Here is a 26,518-nt window from a genome sequence, read left to right on the forward strand (position 1 = left end):
AAAAAAGTTGTCTCTTGTCTGTCTGGCCTTTAGTAATCCTGCCATTATATCGAAAAAAGCTGCTTCATAATATGCATTTAAATGGGGAAAAGCGAGCCTACCTTGGTCTACAGGAAGTTGTATCACCGCGAGTTTGACTCTGTTGGCCTTTTTATTCCAAATAAATCCTCTCATCATGGATTCGAGTTCGTTAAAAAAGGCCATATTGACTTTAATTGGAATATTGCTAAACAAAAATAAAAGCAGAGGCAGTACGTTCATCTTTATCAATGCCACTCTGCCAATCAATGACAAGGGTAATAGGTCCCATTGTTCTAAAAGGCTCTTGATTTTATTCTTTGTTTTTATATAATTCATTCGAAAAAGTTCTTGATAGTCTCTGGTCACATAAATCCCTAGATATCTTATTGGGTCCCTTTTTTCTGCTTGAGGCTGAAGATCTAACAGAAGAAAGTCTAAATTTGAATTTAAAATGAGAACTTTTTCTCGTTGATCTTATAACCCCCGATCTTCTCATATTCTTGAAGCTCTTTCATAAGATGTAAAATATTTTCTTTATCAGGAGCCATATAGAGGATAATGTCATCGGCAAACAATTTTAACTTCGACATTCCAGCAATTGGGGGAAATATTGCATCATTATTCCTTATTTTTATTACCAGGGGTTCGATAAAAAAGGTGAAAAGCAGGGGTGATAAAGGGCAACCTTACCTAGTGCCACGGTATATTTTAATCTTCCCTGCTTGCCTAGCATTGATTATCACCTGGGTTGATGCCCCTTCATGAATATTCTGTAACATACTAATAATTGGGGCAGGGAATCCATAATAACCCAAGGAAAAAAATAACGCTGACCAGATAACTAAATCAAATGCTTTTTCTGCATCAATCATAAAAATGCATGCAGAAATTGAATTAACATTAAAATAATCTAACGCCTGTATTAAATATTCTGTGTTAGCAGCCATATATCGACCGGCTATAAAACCTGTTTGGTCATGATGTATTACCTCCTGAGCTGCAAACACAAATCTTTGAGCCCAAATTTTCATGAGAACCTTATAGTCAGAGTTCAATAGACTAATTGGTCTATAGGAATTTACATCCTCCGGATTCTTACCTTTTTTGACAAAACTAAAAATTGTGGACTCTTTAAACTCGGAGGGAACCTTACCGCCTACTCTAATGTGATTAAATACATTTTTCAAGGGATCTTCCAATTCCTTCAAGAAAACCTTATAAAATTAAATCGGGAACCCATCTATCCCTAAAGCTTTTGCTCCCGCTGTAGCTTTTATACTATTCTGAATTTCCAGGTGACTTATTTCGCAGCCTATTTGATTATATCTGGAATTGGAGATTTTGGGGATATTCAAATTATCAAAATATTCCCTGATCAACATTCCCTCCACTGGAATATCTGTAGAGTATATTCTCTCATAATGATCAAGGAATATTTTCGCAATTCCCTCACTTCGAGTATCTATTCCACCTAAAGGGTCTTGAATTTTCAAAATGATGGAAGACTCTTGTTTTTTTCTAATCGAGTTAGCCATAAGCTTCCCCATGAGTTGACTATCTTCATACAGCTTTTGCTGAAAGGCTTTTGAGCTATTTATCTCTTCCAGAGTGAAGAAGTCCCTAAGCAATACTTTGGCTTGTTCCCAATTGTTAGGCTTTTGATTCAGTTTCAATGCATACTCCTTCTCAGCAGCACACTGTAGGGCAGATATTTTTCTCTTTCGGTCGTTTGCCTTATTGCTGGAAAATGCTATTATCTGTCCCCGGGCTGCTGCTTTAAATGCCCCCCATACTGCAAAAGGCTCTGCTGAGTCCTTATTTACTAGAAAAAAATATTTTATCCAATCCTTGAAACCCTCTACCGATGTCATGTTCTGTAAAAGGGTGCAATCCATCTTCCACCTAGAGCGCTCCCCTACTATACCCTCTAGTATCAGTTCAACCTCAATCCTCCCATGATCTGAAAAGGGATTACAGCCTATCAATGCGTTGAAAATTTGAAGCGATCTAGAGGATAAAAAGAAGTCTATTCTAGAGGCTGTATGAAACCTATTAGAATAGCATGTGTAGGACTCTAAATTGGGATTTAAGGAGCGCCAGGAGTCCCGCAATTGGTATTCTGACATAAAAGCCTCTAGCACCCCTTTCGTCTTTGGTTTTAGTTGCTTCTTATTCTTGTTAGAAGTATCCCTCTTTAAATCCTGGATGTAGTTGAAATCACCTCCTACTATAATTTGCCCCGAAGTGCCCCTCAGGATTTCACTAATTTCAGTCAGGGCCGAGGTGTCATCAAAAATTGGGCCATAGTAATTTACAAAGTTGAATACCTTTCCCAAAAATTTTACTACAACCCAAAGCCATCTGCCTTTAGAGTCTCTTTGCATTCACACAATTTCCTAGGGTAAATTCCTTGAGAAATAAATAGCGACACCCCTCTGGGCAACCCCAGCTGAGGAAAGAAACCCATAGGAGAAATATCTAGGCAGAAATAACTTTGGAGAATTTGATTTCAGGTGTGTCTCCTGAAGGAAGACCACCTGAGGTTTAAGGGCAATTGCCCATTTCAAAAGGGCTCCGTATTTCTGTTTATTAAGCAGCCCATTCGCATTAATGGACAGGATATTGCATGGATCAAATCTCATTTATAAATCTGTGAAATGTTAAACATATTCTGTACCAACCAATATTAAGAATAGAAAACCTACTGAACTTGTATTTTTTTACTGCATTTACCCCCCCCCTGAACCCCCCTCTGGAATGTGGGAGACCCCTCCCCGTCCACACGGCCCACATCCCACCTTTACTTTTTTCTTCGGGTGTCTTCTTGTTACACCCTGGTGTGACCCTTGACCCAGGAACACCCGCCTTGAATTTTTCCTTTTGGCTAACGAAAGGAGGGAAAGGATCCCCCCTGACACATCCTTTTTTTTCAATTTATAACCTCGGATTCCTCATATTTAGCATTCTGTTAAGCCCTTAAGCCTAGGCCCTTGTGGATATCTCATTAAGAAGAGTCTGAGCCTCTTCTAAGTCAGTAAACAGAAAGAATTTTCCCTTAACGAGAACCTTCAGCTTTGATTGCTGCGCAATCGAGGCCTGGGCGCCATTAGCTTTAAATAACTGCAACAATTTTACAAATTCGTTCCTTCTTTTGGCCGCAGTAGCTGTCATATCTGAGAAGATCCTGCATTTTGTAGTTTCGGAAACAGTAAACTGATGTTGTTGATATGCCTTAGAGAGAATCCGCTCCTTAATCCTGAAATCCGCAAAGTTTAGTAGGATAGTTCTTGGAAATGGAGAATTCGCAAAACGCTGAGCTGGTACTCTATGGGCCCTTGTTATCGTTAAGTCTCCTTCAAAGTCTGGTAGAACTACTTTCTGTATGAAGGAGTTAACCCATTGTACTGTGTCGGATCCTTCTGTTCCTTCTGGAACCCCCACAATCCTCAAGTTTGATCTACGAGAATGGTTTTCCAACTCCTCGAGTTTATTTTCCATTGAAATCCTCTTCTTTGTAGCCTCTTTGGTCTCACCTGATACCAGATTCATCTGATCTTCCAGGACTGATATCCTTGACTCAGCTTCCAAAACCCTGTTAGGGAGTGCCAGTGTTAACTCCTCCAGCTTATCTATTCTGGCGTGAATAGCAGCAAGCTTCGTTCGCTGGTTATTTTTAATTTCACGGATCTCGTCGAGAACTAGGTTGAGCATCTCACGAATGTCTAACTGATATTTCGCTTGAGATCTCGCTTCCGTGTCGAGAAGGCTAGAGTCGGGTCCTGATATTCTTTCACTCCCGGGAGTTGTGTCATGCATGATTTCCCCATCACTTGCTGCTTCATTTGCTGTAGAAAGCTGAGTTTGAGGTATAGATACTGTCATGTCAGGGCCCTTAGATAGGACACTAGAGGCCGGGGGATCCAAAGTGATGGAGAACAAAGGAAGCTGTGATGAATTAGGAAGGAGAGACTTCGGAGTTGTTCTTTTTGCAAACAGTGGAAAGTCTCTCACTTCCTTTCCACCCGTACCACTGTTTCTCCTCTCTTCTTCTGCCTGAGGCGCTGGCGTTGCCAATATTGGCAAAGGGTTAAGAGTTTGAATATGAGCTTCCGCCTCTGATTGAGGAAATAAATCTTCTGTATTAATATCGTTCATCTTGTCCCCCTCTGTTGCTGCCTCTTGCTGTTCTTTATGCTGCAGGGGGGTAGAGGAGGAGGGCGGCTCATCATTTGAAGATTTGGGTGTTGTGTCCTCAACTACAGGGCTCCCCTCCCTGTTGGTATCTTTATTTTTCTCTCTAGCAGCCTTCCATGCAGCTTTTCTAGCCAGAGCGAGACGAGTCTTGGCCTTCTGTCGGGCAGCCGCTTCCACTTTACTGAGTTTAACCGCGTCATCATCCTTCAAGGGTTTGCCCATTTTTAGAGAAGTACACTCCCTTTTTTTCTCTCTGTTGTTTTTTTTTTTTGTGAGTTCGTTTTTTTTTAAAGGATGTAAAAAGCTTTGGTGCCTAAACTACAACAATCCGTTGCGACCCCGAATGATCCCCACAGTCTACACTGAGCAACTCCACACAACTCCACAGGGTCCAGAAGGTAACCTGGCAATTTTCATGGATGCAATAATCACCGCTTCTGCCAGACTCTATACACTACGCCTGGTGCCTGATATCTGGCCAGTATCCTCCGTTAGTTCCACTTAACACTGAAGCCATCATCCGTTTATATACCTCCTTCCATTGATGATCAGGTAGCCCTGCTCCAAAAGCTCTGTATCTAACCCGCTGCAAAAGACGTGCTCACCTCAAAAAGGACAGATGAACAGCGTGTCCTAGCAAGGGCCGAACTCCCGTCCAGCAGACCGAATCAGCGGGGCAGAGTCTCAGGCATCACCTCTCTCGATGCTTTCCTCCTATTTTCCCCGCTGCGGCTCACACGTTAGTCCGTGTTCTTTCAACTCGCGGCTCCCGTCTCCCAGTTTCCAAGCAGCAGCTGTCTGCAGTCATCCGCCAGCGTCTCAACGCCTCAGGAACACAAACGCCATTACGGAAGTGGGGTCGCGGGTCACGAGTCACGGGAGACTACGCAGAGGTGTGGAACTCTGCAGTCATCCCCGCATTTCGTGGTTCATTTTATTTTTAACACCTCTCCCAGTTCCCCACACCCAGGATCACTTTGAGGGTGGAGCAGCCTAATACAGCTGCTGCCCTAATCTCTGAAGACCTCCTCACCGGGCACTCCCTCTGGGCTCCCCCTGCGTCACCAAGGCCTACTCAAGCACCCATGGCATAAGCCATATGAACATGAGCCCTCCACCCTGTGCAAATAGGCACTTACAGCCATCATCAGTTTTAATGCTGGACTTTGCAACAACCATCATTTTAAAACAAGGAGCCCGTCTTCAAGTAGCCCACAAACCCCATATTTAATACTAAACCTGGACTAAAAGGATGAGGCAAGCTTTTTAAGTGTTATGCAAAGAATTGTGTGTTTTCATCGGAAACTGACACCACTGGATCACCAAAGTGACAACAACACTGCCCTGAGAAAGAAGGGACGCAAAAAAAACCAAGAGGCATTGAAAGTAATAAGAGGCACTGAAAGAAAGAAGGCAAAAGAATTAAGAAAAGGGTTCTACATTCACTTTTTGTGCCTTCTTTCTATGGGTGCCGCTTTTGAAGAGCCACAGAGAAAGAAGGGGGCACTAAAAGAAAGGACACTGAGCAAATAAGGCCTAAGAGTAAAGGAAGAAGCAAAGAGAAAAAATATGGACATTGAGAGAAAGAAAGGGGGCTGAAATAATGAAAGAGATTGAAAAAAGTGCCGGAGACTAAAAATGCACTGTGAGACTGAAAAGACTGAATGGCACAGAAGGCAAAACAAACAGAAAAGCATAACACAACAGAGAGGGAACAGAATGGCAGAAAAGGTCACCAAAAAAACGAAATGGCTTAAAAATAGCGAAGGAACATTGAGAGACCAAAGAAGTGCAGAGATAAAAAATAATCAAGCGAGGCAGATGGAGGACAGACAAAAAGGACACAGAAAGACAGTCACAGGTAGAAACAACCTCAGGTAGGAGATAGATGGACACTATGGAGAAAGAACCGAGAGCAACACAGAAAACAAACACAGAGCTAGGAATGTCAAAGATGCCAAGAACAGAGACAGAAGTGGCACAGTGCTAAAAGAAACATATGGAACGAAAGCACATACAGAGATGAGAGCATAGAGAAACCAAATGAAGCCTAGCTTACACTGGGGATGACAACGGGACAAAAACACACACATTGTCATCACAGTGACAGCTCAGCCGCAAGAATATTAAATACTCCAAGTTTAAAAAAAATAGTTAGCCTGGAATTTCAGATTCTATAGCTGCAAAGATTTCAGACTACTCGTGGGTCACATATCCATGCTTTTAGCATGCTTATATGTGACATTTCAATTCAGTACATTCTGCAGGATATTTTTTGATTAAATCTTTTTTATTAGTTTTCAAATATAAAACTAAAATGTCTTCAATAAATACTTTGGGGCTTATTTACAAGTATTGTGCGCCTCCAGATTGTCACTTTTTTGATGTGCCGGTGACACACTGGGCTTACCCATATCTACGAGGCCACGGAAAGCCACCGTTTGTGGCTTTTGATGGTCTCCTAGATATGGTGTAAGGCAACGTAATGCAAGTCGCTGCGTTGCCTCAAACTGCATTGGGGAAGCGTGCAATGGGTGTTTCGGTGGGTGTTGCTACTCAACACCAATGGTTCTTGACACATTTCTGGATTTACAACATAGGGGAAATCTAAGAATGTATCAAAATCGTGACCCTCCCCCGGTTGTTATTGTGCAGAAAGATGTCCCATCCAGCACAAACACAAATCGATTTCAGTACAGACACCCTTGCTCCATGGTGCAAGGGTGCATGCGATGAAGCATAGCAGCCATTTGTGCGCCAGCGTTGTGAAAGAGGACAGGAATTTGCCTTAACTCATAGATAATGGCCTACCCTTTTCTTTTGTCGCAGTGCAGAGCAGCAAGAAGCCTTGCTGCATTATATTGGGCTAATAAAGAACAAGAGGAACCATTGAGAGAGACATAAATTTGTGATATTTTGAAAACCACTTTATTGTGGATAGAAGGAAGCAAGAAGTTGTGTGCCTGTGAAAAGAGACATTTGATAAATTACATTTAATGATATGGTGAGGAAACCAGGTCTGCAATGCTTCTGAAGAGCTTATCTAATTTTACAGCTCTTCCCTTTTCTAACCAGAATCATTCTGAAAAAATCTGTTGTCCCTAAATTATGGCTAATACTAGTCAGTGAGTGGGAAGTGTAGCGTCCACCACAGCCTGTGTATCCACAAATGACTACACACACAGAGCTTATATTACACGTCTTTATTCTTCTGCATGTAACTATGAACTCAACAATTTAACCCCTTGACTGCGGCGCAAATTCCGCTGTGGGGCTGGGGTTTTAATGGGTGAGCGGGGTTTGGACGGCCAGGGTCTGTCCTACACACACGCCCACCGTGACGGATGACACTCCCGTCGTCACGGGCGCACAAGGGGTTAAAACCGTTTTCATTGCATTACAGTCTAACATTTACATCACAGCTCTCTCTACCTCAGTTTAACAAAATATATATATATATATATATATTCCCACGTTATAGTTAGTTGGACTCACTATAACTTGCGCGCCTGCAATATACTGCTGATGACGTCACATATTACATCACACATGACATGGTCAGTGACATCACTCATGACATCACTGATGACACCATCCAGTGAATGTGTGTCTTTCTGAAAAATAAATATGTTTTATATATGTATATGTAATGGTCGATGGAAGAATAAATGTTTAAATAAGTGTCTTAATGGATTTTTTTTTTTTTAAACTTGATTGGTTAACTGGCTTATTAAGTGTACCATAGTGAATACATATATTAGCGAGTATTGTTCAAATATTTAAATGTTTGTATCAGTGTTTCACTTTGTGTATAAGTGGCTGCATGGGTTGGTGAGTAGCTACATTTGAGATGTCATCAGTGATGTCACTGACCAGGTCATGAATGATCTAATATGTGACATCGTCAGCAGTGCATTGCGGGTGCGCGAAATATAGTTAGTCCAACTAACTATATAGGAGCAATTTCAATGGTTTTGTATGAGTGAAATGTCCAGCAAACTATAACACCCCTAAAACTTTTTTTGAGTGAATTTCAAAGTTTTTTTTAAAGCTAATTCCTAACTATATAAGGCCTGAAACCTATGGTTTTTTCAGTGAATTTCAAAGCATTTTTAAATGCTAATTCCTAACTATGTAAGGCCTGAAACCTATGGTTTTTTAAGTGAATTTGCAAGGTTTTTTAAATGCTAATTCCTAACTATATAAGGCCTGAAACCTATGGTTTTTAAGTGAATTTGCAAGGTTTTTTAAATGCTAATTCCTAACTATATATGGCCTGAAACCTATGGTTTTGTCAGTGAATTTGCAAGGTTTTTTAAATGCTAATTCCTAACTATATCTAGCGTGAAACCTATATTTTTTTCAAAAAACTTCAAAGGTTTTGTAAATGCAAATTCTATTAGCGAATAACGTTTTTATATGTTAATATCCTTCTGGTACCACCTGAGCAGCCATCTCATTTCTCAGTAGAACTGAGGCACAAGAGAGCACAAAACAAGAGTGGAAAATGCAAAAAGGGAGCAGGGTAGAGACCCCCTGACCCCCTAGCCCTTCTCAGGTTGTCCCAGAAGGACCCTTTCTGAAGCCCAGTAGGTTGTCACAGTTCCTAACTGATTGTGGAAATGAGTTCCAGAGCCTGGGAGCCAGATAGGAGAACCTGCCTTTTTAGTTTGATTGTTGGAGTAGTGAGGAGATGAAGGTGAGCGGATCGAAAGTTACGCATAGGGACATGTTTGGTGATCAGGCTGTTAAGGAATTTAGGGCTCGTGCAGTGCAATGTTTTAAAGACTATACAGCCAGTCTTAAAAGCAGTGCGTTGTGCTATGGGCAGCCAATGTAGTATAGACAGTAAGGGCCTGGCCGATTGCCATCTCGGCTGTTTGTAAATCAATCTCGCCACCTGATTGTGAATCATTTGGAGGCGATTAGGCAGGCCCCGACTGAAGACAGTGTAAAGAGAGTTAGAAAAATCAAGATGAGAAAGCACCAAGGCTATTACCACCTGAACCAGAGCTGGGTGGGACAGCAGGTATGCGATTTTCCTGATTTTGCGTAATTGAAAAAGCCTGGTGGAGACCACGGTGGCCACGTGTCCCCTCAATGAGAGATCAGAGTCCATGGTCACCCCGAGACTTTTTACTGATAGAGAAGGGACAGGAGGTGGAACTAATTCACCCGGCCAAAAGTGAGATCCCCAGCAAGTGGACAAGTGGAGCTCTTCCCAGGCAGCACCAGTTCCGTCTTGCCAGGGTTGAGCTTCAATTGATTCAGAACCATCCAGCGTTGGATATGTAGCATTGTAGATTGGAATTCAACAGCTGCGTTTGGAGAATCCAGCTTAAAAGCAAGCTGGAGATCGTCAGCATAATTGAAAACAGTAGTTCTCATGGCTTTAAGTGAATGGATCAAAGGCCGAATATAAAGATTAAACAATAATGGGGAAAGGGACGAGCCCTGTGGAACCCCACATGAAGTGGACAAGTTAGGGGCAGTATAATTCCCAAGACGCACTGCTTGCGTTCTGCCAGTTAGAAAAGACTTTATACACCTGAAGGCCGTGCCCCGGATACCAGCTTGTTCAACACGGTGCAGCAAGATGTTATGATCGACTGTGTCGAACGCAGCCGACAGATCCAGGAGCAAGTGCCTGCGGGGTCCCCGTGTCAGCGTTGGCCCTCAAGGTATCCATCACCGCCAGGATAACTGACTCCGTAGAGTGAGCAGGCCGAAATTCAGCTTGGTTAGGCTCGAGGTAATCAGATTTTTCAATACACTTGGAAAGGTACCTAGCCACGTGGGCCTCCGAGATTTTTGAGAAAAAGGGAAGAAGGGAAATAGGACAGTAATTAGAATTAAAGGGATCTGCTCCTGGTTTCTTAAGAAGAGGGACTAATGTAGCATTTTTGAAGGCTCTAGGTACTTCTCCCTTGCTAAGAGATTCATCAAGGAAAGGAAGGATACTATGAGGTAAGGCTGAAAAAATTTCCCTCAAGACAGAGGGAGGGCAACAGTCTTTAGGAGAGCCCGACTTAACTCGGGACATTAACTCCAATAAGATGTCGGGACATATGGTCATGAATTGATTCATAGTAGATGAATTATTAGGATTGTCATCTAGAAGCTTCCCATGGGCAGTGAAGGGAATACTGGCCCTCATCGTTTCAATTTTTTCCACAAAGAAGTTGTTCAGTGAATTGCACAGCTTTTGGGTGGGGGCCTGACAGGGTGAGATTCAGTCATCACTGCTAAGGTCATTTACAATCCTGAAAATTTCACTAGATTTGTTAGGGGCCGTGAGAATCCTTGTGGAAAAGTATGAGGTCTTAGCAGTCAATAAGGCTTTCTTATAGTCCCTGCAAACTGACAGATAGAGCTGTCTATCTTCGCTAGCATAAAAATGCCTCCATTTCCTCCCAGACTGACAAAGCAATAGTTTTTGTGTTTTAAGTTCAGTGGTGACCCATTTATGGGCTTCAGCATGTCTGGCCCGTGAGAATTTAATAAGGGGGGGATGAATATCACTGCCTGCTAATAGCCAGTCAGTGATATCTTTTTCCATTGAATCAACATTAGAGTTGGAGTTAGCGGTGGGGAGGGAACTAGCCAGTGTATCAATACATTCCTGTGTGTCGAGTGTTCTCCACTTTCTGGTCAGGGCTCCTGCTACCTTCGGAATCTTTACCCTACCATTAAAGGTGGCTATGAATTCAATCAAGTGGTGGTCAGACCATATGCACGTGGAAATAAGAGGTGGCGAGAGTTCTATGTTATGCGACCAAATTTGGTCCAGGATGTTACCCTTAATGTGCGTAGGAGCAGTAATATGTTGGACAAAGTTGATATTAGAGAGCAGTTCGGAAAGTTCAGCCGACTGAGGCCCCCCACATACATCATTTAACTAGTAGTTCGTTCAGGACCCCAATAAGCAGGACTCTGGCATGATTCATGGTAAGGTTTGCTATCTGTTCACTAAGGGAGAAAGGGAAGGAGGGCATGGACTGGGAAGGGCAGTAAATAGGCACCAAAGCCAGCGATTTCGAATTAATATCGAGATTAATGACGATGTTCTCAACTTCTGGCAAAGTCAGAGAGTTCAACATAGTGAACTTATGGCTTTTGTGTATGATAGCGGTGATTCCCCCTCCCGTCTTCCCTGCAGGCCGGTTAGCCGATAGGATGTAATAGTCAGAATGGAGTGCTGCTAAAATATCTGGAGTAGAGTCTGGTGTGAGCCAAGTCTCAGAGAAAAAAAGAATTTCCGGTTTGTCAGATACTAACAACATGAAAATATCCAGTTGATGCCTCACCAAGGAACGGGTGTTAAGGTACAAGACCCGGAGAGAGGTCGAGTTGCTTTTAGTTAGGTAATCAGTGGGCGAAACAGAGGACGCCACAGACGAGGGGATGAGATGGCCCACTTGTTCATGAGAAATCCCGTGATCCTTGATGCGATCGATAACTTCATGTGATAGCAGAGCTTTAGGTTGCTCACACAATCTCAGTTCAGCCGGGGAATAAATAATAATTTGGCCAGGGTTTTCGGGCCCTGGGCCCGGACGGGCGCGGACGGGTGCATATGGGCTTGCCTTTGGTGCACCGTCGGCGCATCCGCTGCACTTCCGCGTGCTGGTGTACATATATGCCCTGGCCCCGCCTCCACACACCGCCCCATACCGGCCAATTGGCTGAGGCCGCAGGTAGGGGATCAGTGAGTGCGTCAGCTCAAGGACAGCAACAATTCCCAATAGTACAGCAACGCGACTCGGGTACGTTTTTAAAAACAGTTATTTAAAACACAGAGTCAGATTTTACAAGTAGCTCTTTCTAAAATGGTCCGCGCGGCAGCGAACATACAATTGCTCGCACCCCACGCTACACCCAGATTTAAATTCCAGGCCCGCCTCCACGCTCCGCCCCATACCGGCCGATTGGCTGAGGCCGCAGGGAGGGGATCAGTGAGTGCATCAGCTCAAAAACAGCAACAATTCCAAATAGAACAGCAACGCGATTCGGGTAAGTTTTTTAAAAACAGTTATTTAAAACTCAGAGTCAGATTTTACAGGTAGCTCTATCTAAAGTGGTCCGCGCGGCAGCAAACATACAATTGCTCGCACCCCGCGCTACACCCAGATTTAAATGCCCGGCCCCTCCTCCATGCTCCGCTCTGTACCAGCCGATTGGCTGAGGCCGCTGGGAGGGGATCAGTGAGTGTGTCAGCTCAAGGACAGCAAAAATTCCCAATAGAATAGCAACACGATTCGGGTACGTTTTTTACAAACAGTTATTTAAAACACAGAGTCAGATTTTATAGATAGCTCTATCTAAAGTAGTCCGCGCGGCAGCAAACATACAATTGCTCGCACCCCGCGCTACACCCAAATGTAAATACCCAGCCCGCCTCCACGCTCGGCCCCGTACCGGCCGATTGGCTGAAGCCGCTGGGAGGGGATCAGTGAGTGCGTCAGCTCAAGGACAGCAACGATTCCCAATAGAACAGCAACGCAATTCAGGTACGTTTTTAAAAACAGTTATTTAAAACACAGAGTCAGATTTTACAGGTAGCTCTATCTAAAGTGGTCTGCGCGGCAGCAAAAATACAAATGTTTGGGAGATAGAGAGGGAGTGTTAACACTGGAGAAGATCTTCGCAGCTCACCTTTGTGCCACCAGTGTGTCTCCAACCACGTGCCGTACTGAAACATCGTGTAGATTTAGTTATTGCAGAGAACATACAACTGCACACTCATAATTCTCTGTTTCGCTAATGTGCAATGAGGCTGGTGCACCCCATACACGCCCACTGCTCGGAGGTGTCTGTGCGCTCTTGTGCACCCAGACTGCAGCACACTACCAACTCCCACCGCCCAGAGGTGACTGCCCGCTGCTGCAAAAAGAAGTCTCTCTGCTCACCTTCCGCCACCGGCGTGTGTGTAAGAGGGTCCACTAGGTGTCGAAGCAACTGTCATGCATTCAGGATGGCCACACATTATCTCAGATTTTTTGCGCGCTCAGCTTTGGTGGTGTTGGGGGGGAACGTTGATTCCTGAATCACAGCATGTTAGATAAAAAGCAAGATAGGAATGAGCGTCATGCGTCCATCAAAGGAGAGAGAAAGAGAGAGAAAAAGAAAGAGTGAGAGGAAGACAGAGAGAAAGAGAAAGGAGAGGGAATAAGACAGAGAGAAAGAGAGAAACAGTGGGAGTAAGAGGAAGAGAGAGAGAAAAGAAAGAATGTGACAGGAAGACAGAGAGAAAGAGTGAGAGAGGCGAAGAGAGAGAGAAAGAGTGAGAGAGAGAAAGAGTGAGAGAGGAAGAGAGAGAAAGTGTGAGATAAAGGAAAAGAGAGAGAGAAAGAGTGAGAGCGAGGGAGAGAGAAAGATCCAGAGAGAGGAAGATAGACAAAGATAGAAAGAGTGAGTTACAAGGAAGAGAGAAAGAGAGAAGCAGTGTGAGAGAGAGAAAGAGAGAGAGAGGAAGAGACAGAGAAAGATAGAAAGAGTGTGAGAGAGAGAATGGAAGAGAAAGAGTGTGAGTGATAGAAAGGGAGAGATGGAGAGGGAGAGTGAATGTTTACACTGTGGACACAATCCTCACAGCTCACCTTTTTGCCACCGGTGTTTCTCCAACCACATGAAGGGATATAGGGCAGCCCTCAAGCTTAGTCATCTGAAACATAGTATGGAATCAGTATTAGCAGAGAACATACAACTGCACAATTTGTGAATCACAGCCTGCAAGAGAAAAAGAAAGATAAGATGGTGCGTCATGTGTCCAGCAAAGGAGAGAGAGAGAAAGAGTCAGAGAGAGGAAGCGAGAGAGAAAGAAAGAGTGAGAGACAGAGGAAGACAGAGAAAGAGTTAAAGATAGGAAGAGAGAGAAAGAAAGAGTGAGAGAGAGGAAGAGAGAAAGTGTGAGAAATTGTTTTCTAAAGTATAATATTGTTACTGCAGAAGAGGTCCGAAATTGTCTATTTCCCACCCCCATCCAAACTGATGTGTTTTAATTTTTTTAGCTTTTTAAAACAATGTTTAAACATATATTAAATACGTAAAGATCTTCTCAATACATATGTACATAGCACTTTTTTTTATTATGTTTACAATTAAGCATGTGCAATTTATAAACCGTTTTTGCTGCTAGTTACTAATCATTGGAGCTCAAGCACTTTACCAAAATCGTTTTGCTGCTATACTATTATGTATTAGACGATTATTGTCTGATTGATTAGATTTGGAATTAAATATGGAAACTATTATAAACTTCTAGTTTCTTATCCTCTAGGATCCCAAGTACCTCACTAAAACCCCATTTACTGCCAATCCATTGTAGATTTCATACTAAAAGAAGCGAGTTTAAGGCTTTGAACTACTTTGTAACGTTATTTATGCTGATGGTTAAACAGTACAGTTTAGTGAATAGATTTACATGGTTCTTGTGTTCACGATCTAATACTATATAGCGATTTTAAAATGTGTTTATGAAGTTTTAATTCCGAATGTTTTCGGATAGCATTTGATTATAAATCCGTAGGAATTTAATCATGTCAATATGAATACTCAAGGTTCATGCCCTCTTGCACTTGTACACCACTTGTCCGACTGCTACTGTTAGGTTTATCCGGGTTCTTAGATGTAATGACAATAAACATTTATGTTGGTAAATTTTGTGGAATGAAACGGGCTTTAAAGATGTATTTTTATGTGGAATTCTGCGGGAATTCCAAATCATAATAAATAAAAATTGAATTGAGAGAGAGAAAGGACGAGATAGAGAAAAGAGAGAGATGGAGTGTGTGACAGAAAGGAAGAGATGGAGAGGGAAAGTGAGTGTTGACACTGTGGAGAAATTCTTCACAGCTTACCTTCCGCCACTGCCGTGTGTGTAAGAGGGTCCACATTGTGCCAAAGCAGCCTTCTGAGGTGTACTCGTGGTAAAGCAGAGCTCACATTCAGATTGGGTGTTTGATTGTCAGGATGGCCACGCATTATTGCAGGCTGCAGAAGCATTCAGCAGTTGTGGCAATGAGTGGCGGGAGTTCCGTGTTTGGGGGACATCAATGTGAATCACAGCCTGTTACACAAAAAGCATGATAAGATTGTGCATCATGCATCCATGAAAGGAGAGAGAGAGAGAGGGAGGGAGAGATAGAAAGAGTGTGAGAGAGGAAGAGAGAGAGAAAAAGAAAGAGTGAGAGGAAGAGAGAGAAAGAAAGAGTGTGAGAAAGAGGAAGAGAGAAACAGAGGAAGAGTGAGAGAGAGAGATAAAGAGTGAGAGAGAGAGAGAGAGAGAGAGAGACAGAGAGACAGAGAGAAAAAGAGATTCAGTGTAAGAGAGAGGAAGAGAGAGAGAAAGAGTGTGAGGTAGCAAAAGGTAGGGATGAAGAGGAACAGTGTGTGCCCACACTGTGGACAAAACCCCCACAGCTCACTACTGGCATGTCTTCAACCACGTGCCAGGACACAGTGGAGCCCTCAAGCTCATTCATCTAAAACATAGTATAAAATTAGTAATGGGAGCGTATATACGACTGTTTACGCTTAAATCACTGTGCTGCCTTGGTGTATCCACTCCTGCTGCATAGATGTATTTGCCCACCGCTGCACATCCAAGCGTCACTGCTCACCTTTGCGTGGACAGGGCGCCCTCCAAATCATGCAGTCCCGCTCCGCAGGTCAACAGGTCTCACATTTGGTGCTGGGTCTTGATTTTGTCATGGCAGAGGACATACCAGTGCACCTATCATCATCGCAGATTGCACACCCGCTCAGTCCTTGTGGTGCCACAAACTCAGTGAACAGTGAGGTCACGCATGTGGTGGTAGGCGTCCCTGTTCGGTGGCTCAGGCCTACATGAGATGTCCAGGCCACCAGGATGGGCCATCACAATGCATGTGGTGGGAGCAACTCTAAAATGGCGTAGAGCACGTGTGCCTGGTCTTTTTTATTGGTAGGGTCATGTGTCCTGTGATGCCTGTGCTGGATGGGTGTGATGTGGGTGTGTACCAGCCGTGAGGGAGTGGCCTTGGCATACTGACAGCTAGACCTGTGACCAGCAGGCCACTACAATGAAAATCTGGGCCATGTAGCGTTATTGTCCTTCCCTGTAAGCGTAAGCAGAGTGGGCTGGCCTGGCGTATGCCAGTCCTGCATGAGGCTGTGAAGAATGACTCCGGAGCTAGGGGCCTAGGCCCATCGTGAGCTGTATGAAGAATCAAGTGATGTGGCACTTTTGCCAGATTGGTTGGTTGACTGAGGACTGTAAAGAAATCTCCCTAATATGCAGGGGACGTGTTCCCTAGTCATACAAGTAGTAAAATGATTTTTTTTTAAAGCTGTACCACAGTGCAGTAGCATGTATCCAGCACAGTCCATAAATATAGCAATTTAAGTCTTATCCATGAATATTCATTGGCTACCCGCCCTTTCAATCCTCTCAATAAAACACAAATATTTGCACGGGATACTTTGAGGAGTTTTCCCTGGGCTAGTACTGTTGGTTTGACCTGTAGCAAGTAACAATTCACTACTACTTATAACACAATACAGAAACCCATTTTATAATGGTATTTAACATTCCCCCTTGAGGAACATGATTGTAGGTTCATGTCTACAGACATTTCTGGAGGTATCTTGTATGGCACGGTGGACTTGCTGTAAAAATGTTTTATTCAATATTCTTTTATACTCATAAAAAGCATATCAATGTTCTGAATCTTAAAAGTCTAACGGTCGTTCAGCACTGTCTCCTTTACACACAATGTAATACTGTAAAATCAAACACCTTACCAATTGATCTTAAGAAACAATTCTAAAAATAAACATAAAGTAAAATATCAAAAAAGTGATTAAAACGTGAGCACAAACAAAATAGTCAGAAACATAGGAAAAAAAATAGAAGAAAAGAAACTAATACCAGAGAGGGTAAATAAATATGGAAAAGCAACTGCGTTAGAGCTTAGAAAACGCATAAAAAAATGAAAAGAAACAGGAAAAGAAAGAAATAGAAAGCAAAAGAAAAATGTAACTTAAAAAAAGAGATATAGGTGGACAGACAAAAGTGACCAATAGACAATAGCAAACACTGAAGGTGAAGAAGCAAATGATGAATGAAAGGAAGAAAACAAAGCACAAAAGAAAAATAAATGCCATTAAAGAAAAATAGTTGAAGGATGTGTTCATCCAGCAATACAGGACAATGAATAAGCTTCAGCTCAAGTGACACAGCTGAGATATAAAAGCAGTTCATTTATTTGGTTTGTAACTTCTATTTTTTATTCCTGCTGGGCTGGTGCAAACAATTTGGCATATACCAACATTAATATGCATCTTTCAAATTAACAGCGGCCTCAGAGTCGAAGAGAAACTGATAATACAATTTTGGGGAATTCTACATGAGAAGGAAAAAAAACTGAAGAAATTAATTATGACATGTTAGCTTCTTTTTCATTATGGTGTCAGGATGTCATTTGACATAAGTATGCTTTCCTAAATATTGTTTACGAAAATATTGTCCCATTGTAGTTTATACTGGAAAATGTACCCCAAATGGGACAAAAAAAATTTAAGCTGTATTTAGGACACTATGTTTATGTCAGCGAATGTTTCTATAGAACATATTCTGAGATATCACCCAACTGCACTGCTAGTATCTAACTCATCCCTTCTCCCTTTGTCTGCAGTTTGTGGGAGACCCACAGCTATTAGCCGCATCGTCGGTGGACAGGCAGCCGAGGAGGGTGAATGGCCATGGCAAGTCAGCATCCAGGCATACGGCAGTCACATATGTGGAGGGACACTGATCAGTGATCAATGGGTGTTGTCTGCTGCAAGCTGTGTCCAATAGTAAGTCAGTCACTTGTTCACTTCCTGAAATGTATTTTGACATCCCCTACAAAGAAACCTATCAGTAGCGGCTCGTATTGGGCATGCTGCAGGGCGGTGGGAAGGGTGGGGGAGGGGCAGGGTGAGGGGTAGCAAACACAGACATACGACGGAACGGAGGAATGTACTTTCCTCCATTCTGTCGTATGTCCATGTTTGCTACCCCCCTATCCTGCCACTCCCCCACCTCACCGCCCCACAGCATGCCCTATACAAGCTGCTACTGAAACCTATGTAGTAATTAATGACCCTGCCACTTAGAGCAGAGGAGACTGAACCACTGGGGACTGAAAGCTTCATGTAGGGTCTAGGCAACACCTGGTGAAAGGTTGAGAGTGTTCCTCACTATGCTTAAATATTGCTCAGTTAATGTAGGAACTTATGATCACGCTATGCAAGGTCCATTGCTTGAACACATGGAGATCCTCAGAGTATACAGACATCACAGGGTTGGTTTTGCAGTGTTCCGCAAGAGATCTAGAAGTTACTGTTGAGTAAAGGATAATCATTACTCATACAAACCTCTGGCACTATATGCGTATCCAGGAAAACACATTTTGGGGTGTAGGAGGAAGAGTTGCATACCTGAGAGCTCATTCTCGGAATGGTATTTTGAATAAAAATATATACATATTCCTGAGAACCTCTCTAAGATTTTTCAGTATTTAGAACCATTCCACAAGTTTCCACATATAAGTAAGTACTAACCATGCACTACAAATCTAACGAAATAGATGTTTCCACACTTCTTTGTACCCACAGCCAACCATACAGAGTAGCAATATGTTGCTTAACCCAAGACCCAGTGTAATGAAAATGGGGTAAGAGGGAAAAAAATGACAGTGGATATCGCTACTCTGACCTGACACTCTGCTGGGCACTAATGTCTATGGGTCATAGTGTATATCTAAAGGCAACATTAATATCTTTAGTTCCTGATCACTATACTTACTATAGATATAATATCCCTTCAGAAGATCTTTATGTCTCAGATTCACAGTGTTTGAGTGGAATGCTGATATTCCTAAAACTGAAACACACATATTTATGTACTCACTGTCATTCGACCCTTTGACATAATCTCCCTCTCTTCTCACACAATATAACTACCTTCCGCTTTGTGAGCGCATTTTCTCTGGTGCTGCTGTACAATGAAGATTATCTTTCTGTAAAACACAAATATAAATTAACATTCAATAAGGCTGATGGAACTCACACTGATACCATTTAATTGTGTCCCTTAATACCACCACCACCACCTTAAATACAATATTGTATCTTAATTATTTTAACAGATTTTTAAAGTTAAGAACAAGCATAACTTTCCAAACATAACTTCAACTTTTTGAATACTTCACTCTGTTCAGCTTGAGTTTCCAAACACACTTTTCATGGAAAACAAACAATATCCAGGGTGCTCACAAATTCTGGTAGCAAGGTTCTAGATGTAGCAACAAATGTTCTCAACTACCTAGCAAGAGTGCTGCAAAACACAATGAAGCATATAGCTAATAAATTCAAAAAGGCATCTAACTTTCCCCAAAAATGCGAGAGTACAGCAGATTCACAGGAATGGTAGCTTGCATTCAGGGGGCTGACGCGTAGCGTGTCCTCCAAAGACAGAAAGCCTTTCATCAAGCAGAGCTGTCATTTGCAGACCATTGCCAGCCAGACATTCCCCAGAATGACCTTAGCACAAGTGAGTATATTGCACTCTCCATGTAGTAGAAAGTAAGCCACAGATCGTCACTCCAGGTCATCTGAGCTATAACAAAATGGAGTTAATCCCTCTCCATTGTAAGCAGTGCCATGATTGTTTGAAAGACTGACTGGTGTGACTGATCAGTGGTGTATTTTTTTTATACCACCTTTACACTTTAAAGCAAAACTGAACCGCTGAGGAAATGCAGTAAATGTTATGGTATTAACATGAAGGTCTTCAGTACATTTCAGACTTGGGGAAAGAGTCCTAATTTGATGATTAAAAAGCATTCTTTAGTATGGGGCCCATTGGAGCTAATCATCTACCCCAGATCACGTATGGGCTTGACTTCAGCTTGTGTAGCCCAGTATCACATTACCTGGGCGCTTGGAAAGCCTGTAAAATAGCACTATCTGAGCAAAGACATTTGCACACAAAGCGCATACTTAAATTTCACACACTTCTACTAATATTCAGTCACGCCTGCATCAGTCTTCAGAGACACTGTCTCTTCTTTGTAGTTCCATTCATTTATTTACTCCAGCATTTCGTTTATTTTTTAATTTTTTACTAGTAGGCAGAGATTAGATTTTACATTGGTTCATATGTCAGTCCACTACTGATTCCATCACATTTTAACGTATCTGGAACTGGTAAAAAGATCATCCAGAGGGTTTCATGTTGGTGGAAGACAGGGTTGTGAAAAGAAATATGCCCCCAGCCCATGTCGCTGAACCGTCTGATTAATTACAATAACTTTAGGAACCAGTCAATTTTGTCCCTATGGGCTCAAAATGTGGTTAATGTAATGTAACTAAGGGTCATATTATGAGTACGGCAGTCCTGGGACCACCATACTCATTGCAGTGGTCTGACTGCCCCCACCCTGAACGGTTTGACCGTGACATTACATTGGTGGTGGTGGGACCGCCAGCAGCCCGACGCCAGGATCCTGGATCCCAACAGGGCTGCTGTGGGGAAGGCAGCGTTCTGCCACCGAGGTGCCACTCCATGCACCATTGTGCAGATTACGACCAGCATTTCCTCCAAGCATTTCAAGGTGGTAACCCGCCATGAAATGCTTAGCGGAAAGGCATGTAAAGATGCCCCCAACAGGACCCCTGGACAAATCTCCCCATCGGTTTGCGTTGGGGGCACATGATGTGCCCCTCCCAAAAGTGCACAGTTGTGCATGCACTGTGTGACTTGCACGACATGGAGTTTGCTACACTTTGCACGGGCAACTTGTAATCAGGTCCTAAACTAGCTTCATAGGGATGGGGCAGCAAGGAATAGGAATAATAATGGACCTGGTGAGTTCAAATGCTGAAATATGGCTTGCAAGCAAACAATGAGAAGGGAGGAAGGCTGAATAAACTCCTCTTGGTTAAATTGTGAGGTGCTGGATCTCAAGAAAGTGCCCTTGGAAACACTGAACACCACTTACCTAAACTCTTCAAGAGCTTAGCCAGTCGTATATTCATTTATCCCAAGTCCTTGACACCGTTTGAAGACATCATTATAAAGTGTCTCAAGCAAGAGATTTCCACGCAATTGACTCCATCATGATATTGGGTTGAAAGGATGAAGTGCCCACCTGTCATTTCAATTAATAAAATGTGAACAAGCAGGCTAGATTAATATGGGCATCAATGATGGCAGATAGATTGCACTTTTTTCCTAGAAAGTTACCTTTGCAAAGGTAACAATAGCATGAAAAATATACAAATTGATTTAAGGTACAGTAGAAAGAATGATAAGTATAAATCGTGAAAACATCAAACATTATAAATCAGTGATAAGAACCAGAAGGAATCCCATTGTACAGTATAAAAGGCTTAGCAGCACACATACCTTGATGAAGACTGCAAAGTCATGATGTAGGGCCAATGGGTTGCCCTAAAATCAAGTCAGTCTGCAAAATAGCAAATGCACGCAGGAAAACCCTTAGGAGACATATAAATAGTAAAAAAGAAACAAAAAAAAGGGAAATCAGGAAAGTCGCATTTAAATACACAGCACAGTATATAGTTTACTAAAAAGCAGACTCCTATGTTATATCTATTTATTTAGAAGCAATATTTCTATAACAGATTTAGAAAAACACGCTCTGACACTGTTGCCAAAATCCAGATGTGAATGAACTATAAAAAGTTTGTAATAAATTATTGACCTTACATAAATATCTCTGCTCAAATTACACCTACTACCAGAAGCAATTTTTCAATATCTATTCAAATTAGTCTTACAATAGTACAGCTCATCATTTCTGCAGGGAGATGATTAACTAAAGTAAAATTGTCAGAAGGGTATATTTTGGAATCAACGTTGTTGTAAAATATGTTTTTGCCATCTAAGTTTTCACAAGGATCCGTGGTAGCTGTTTAACAGAATCAACCATCACAAATATCAAAAACCTTCTGTGTCACAGTGGCCAAAGAAGGGTACAAGAAATTTCTAAATGAAAACAAACTCTACCAGTTCCATATTGGGATCAGCGTTTCAGGCTCAACGCAATATTTGACTGGTTTCTTTAAGACTTTTCACAAATCATGTTATGTTATGTTATGTTAAAATAGTATTTTTGAGCACACAGCTACTCAAAGAGTATCCCAGCACTAAGACAGAAAATCCAAAGCTAAAGCACACGAAAAAAGTGAAAAGAGAGAAACAGGTAAAAGAACCCAACAAAGAGACAATTAGGTAGTTTGTTGAAACAGCCTGGTCTTCAGTTGCTTCCGGAAAATCAACAGATCGGTGGTTTGCCTAAGTGAAAGGGGAAGCTTATTCCAAAGTCCTGCCACTTGCACTTGAAAAGAGCGGCCTCCTCTACGGACCCTGCAATACTTCGGGGTGACCATAAGATGTTGTTTGGGGATCTAAGAGATCTGACCGGTACATAACCAGAGACTCTTCTGCAGATGTACTTTGCCCCTAGGCCATGCTGAGCCTTGAAGGCCAGGACCAGCGCCTTAAAACAAATTCTACTGTGAACGGGCAGCCAATGCAAGTTCCTGATATGATGGGAACTTGACTCAAAATAGCCCTAGCTGCCACGTTCTGCACCACCTGCATTCTGATTAATAAGAGCTCCGGAAGGCCAAGGTACAGAACATTAGCGCAGTCCAATCTGGACATAATGAAGGCCCGAATAACAATTTCCCTTTGTGAAGTCTGACGTAAAAACAAAAACCTCAGCAACATTTTTAGGAGGCCAAAGCAAATCACTGCCACCGCCTGAACCTGGAGTAAAAAAAAATAGATGACACCCTTTCAAAAACCTCCGCAACATTTTTAGGAGGCCAAAGCCAAATCCCTGCCACCTGGTACCATTGAAAGGGTGTCATCTATTTTTACTCCCAGGTTCTTTACAACCCTAACTGCTGCCTGGGGTGGGGACATATCTTGAGGCCACCATTGAGTGCAGACATCCAGTGGTGGGGAGCCCAAAAAAATAATTTCGGACTTATCTGATTTACATTTCAGATGGTTCTGTTTAAACCAAACAAAAGTTTCTTTCAGGCATTTATTAATCTTCTCCCCATTAAATTCTTCTCTTTCCTACAGGTAAACAGCAGTTGAGTGTCATCGGCATATGATATTATTGTCACCTCATTCTCTTCGGCCAGGGTAGCCAGGGGGCCATGTACAGATTGAAAAGGTCAGGGCTCAAAATAGAGCCCTGTGCCATCCACACGCTTAAAGATGGTATGCTGTCCAAGAAAGGAGGTGACCAGACCTCCTGATTTCTACCATCTAGAAAAGAGGTTAACCACTTCAACACTGTGCCCACAAAGCCGCATTCCCTTAGTCTTTGCAAAAGGAGGCTGTGGGGCACAGTGTTGACAGCCGCCAAAAGGTCTAGCAAGACCAAGACCGCTTTGCCACCTGCATCCAGAGACTATTTGGTGGAGTCGGATACCTCCAGCAACGCTGTCTCTGTACTGAGATTCTGCCTAAAGCCTGACTGGCAAGAGTGAAACGAATTATTTGCTTCTGCGAAGTTGCTGATCAGAGTATGAACATATTTCTCGACTGTTTGAGCAAAAAACAGCAGAAGAGCAATAGGTTTATAATTACTTAAGACCATAGGATCAGCCAGGGTTTTTTTAGCAATGGAATTAAATTTGCACTCTTCCAGCCACTGGAACCTGTCCCCTAGAGAGGGAAGTATTCAGTACGCAGTTTGCGGTGGGATTCAAAACCTCGGCCATGGATGCCAGAAACTTGGCCGGGCAAGCATCCATCGGCGAGCCAGATTTCAGGTCCTTCATTATTTCCAATGAAGTTGTTAGCGGTATAGGTGGGAAACTAGACCGGGTAGCCCTAACTTCCTGCCCCTTTGAGGCGATCTGTAAAGAGGATGGCACCTCTATCCCAGCAGGATCATCAAAAGCGGATTGTATGGTAGCAAATTTGAAGAGAAAAAATTAGCTAGATTACCAATCTACTCATCGGAGAGGGGGGTCAACCTAGCCTCCGCCTTCGGTGAAGAGAAGCTTTTAACGATGTTGAAAATTTCCCTGCTTTTATTCCCCGCTGATTCAATTTTTGTGGCAAAAAAGCTCTTCTTCGCTGCCTGTATCTTTTTATGGTAGTCTTTTAAGGCGTCTTTGTAGTTCTTTTTATTTTCCACCTTGAAGTCCTTCCTCCAAGCTCTTTCCTGACGTTTGCAGTTCTTACTGCATTGATGTAGGTTGTCATTATGCCAAGGGGCTCACATTCTAATTGCTCTTGTGGGGCGCAAGATGGGGGGAGCAAGAGTCAGAGCGCCGTGTACAATCCACTCTACTAGAGCCTCTGCATCCTGCTCTATACCACCAGTGAGCATAGGAGGGTGTGAATCTAGCACGTTTCAGAGCATCTGGGGTGATTTTGTAAAGAGGTCTAGAGATAGCTGACGGCCGCTTGGCCTGAGACCATGACTGTTTGGACAGTTTTGGTAGACTAACACTGACCAAATAGTGGTCTGACCAGAGGATAGGTACAGGCAATTCTGTCTTAATTCAGCAGTTTGCAAAGTTCTGATCAAGAGAATGTCCTTTCTCATGTGTAGGGGCAAATGCACAGGGAACCATGCTAAGCGAACCCAGGGATTCTAGCAAAAAGATGGTCTCTGAGGAGTCCTGTTGGTCCATGTGTATGTTAAAATCCCCCAGGAAGAGAAAGTGTTTAAATCTGGAGGCCACCGGGGCAATTACATCCCCATTGGATTTCAGAAATTCAACTTAATCATGGTCAACTTAATTAGCCCTAGAGAAGATCATTTCAAAGAACCTTAAAAAAAACACATTCCAGAGTTGCTTTACTGAAAAGGACAGGCCTCAGGTACCAACTGGTAAAGACCAGAACCCAGATTTACTAAGCGCTTGTGTTGCCCTTGCATCATGCATGGTGACCAAAGGCAACGCAAACCCTTAAGCCAGTTTTACTAAACCACGCATGGCCACCTTACCTTGTGTGGCACTGCGTCACTTATAAATCAAAAGTAATATAAGGCAGAGCGAGTCAATGCCTTCCGTTATTCTGAATTGGGAGTACGTTTCACGGGTGGAGTGTGGGCATTCCGAAGCATTCACCTTTGGATTTTAGCCCATTACCAGATTTCCTGAGAATAGTAAACCTTGGAATGAGTCATAATGATTTGCCATCCCAGCAGAGGCGTAATCAGGAGAAATATGTTTATTTTTATTCCGCAGCACAACTAGAAACTTTAGTGAAGGAAAATCTCCCTGCCAGCACAAAACAAATGCATAATGAGGAGGAATATGTTTATTTATATTCTGCAGCACACATTGAGGAAAATGCCTTGTGGATTGTTATTGTGCAGGAAGGTGTCCCTTCCTGCACAAAACAGAGGCGTAACAAGGAGAAGTATGTTTATTTTGTATTCTGCATGACTTATAGAACAAGGAAAATGCCTTGAGGATTAATTTGTTGTACAAAACAATCCTGCCTGTAACACAGGCACCCTTGCACTATGGTGCAAGGGTGCCTGCATTAGCACTAGGCAAGCACCTAGTGTGCCACAGCAGAGAGAGAACAGGAATGCACCATAGCTTAGTAAATATTGCACATTCCTACTCTTTCCATTTGATACATTGCAGCTAGTTGTCATGCTGTGTTGAGTTACTTCAAATGTTAGTGAATCTGTACCCAGACCTGTACAAAATGTTTCTTTAGGCTTACCTAATTCACACGATTTAAAGTCATGCAAATTAATCAAAATGTCACGCCTTCCGCTATTTCACACAATGTTTGTTGTCACAGAGGACTGTCTCGTGCAAAAAAGTCTCAAAGGATACATGCTCAAGCAAAAAATGTTTTATGAGAGACATTTTCAAATCGAATCACTCCTGTTGCTGTGTGTCCAGTAACTTTTGAATGAGAGATACTGCCTCGCAATCAATATTCACTTCAGAATAAAGATATTTTTGATAGTTTACACATAATTTTGCGTAGTTGGCCTGACATTTCACATAATTTCAGGAAACAAATAATGTGATTTTGCACACCACTGCTAAATTAGTATCAGCTTCACTGATATCGATGTAAATATTGTCCTATAAACCTTTTTAGAACATATTGAGTCATGGGTGATGCTATTACATCCTTGCCTGTACATGGTGGTTCATTTAGTGGGCTGTAACCAAAAGCACCAGTCTTCAACCAGTAGCCCATAATTCATTGATACTAGCAAGAAACATCTGCTTTTCTTGGTAA

The 26,518-nt window shown here is 42.5% G+C and overlaps 1 protein-coding gene across 8 annotated transcripts in view; it reads left to right on the forward strand.

The window, feature by feature from the left end:
* LOC147703579 (transmembrane protease serine 9-like) overlaps positions 1–26,518 on the forward strand; it is a 913,140-nt gene that overhangs the window by 772,959 nt on the left and 113,663 nt on the right. For all 8 annotated transcript variants that reach the window (XM_086931927.1, XM_086931929.1, XM_086931933.1 and 5 more), the window contains one exon: positions 17,892–18,054. In XM_086931927.1, the coding sequence (XP_086788053.1) occupies positions 17,892–18,054 (163 nt within the window). The remainder of the gene's footprint in view (positions 1–17,891; positions 18,055–26,518) is intronic.

The sequence above is a fragment of the Lissotriton vulgaris genome, chromosome 7 (genome assembly GCF_964263255.1).
Source record: "Lissotriton vulgaris chromosome 7, aLisVul1.2, whole genome shotgun sequence".
Taxonomy (NCBI): domain Eukaryota; kingdom Metazoa; phylum Chordata; class Amphibia; order Caudata; family Salamandridae; genus Lissotriton; species Lissotriton vulgaris.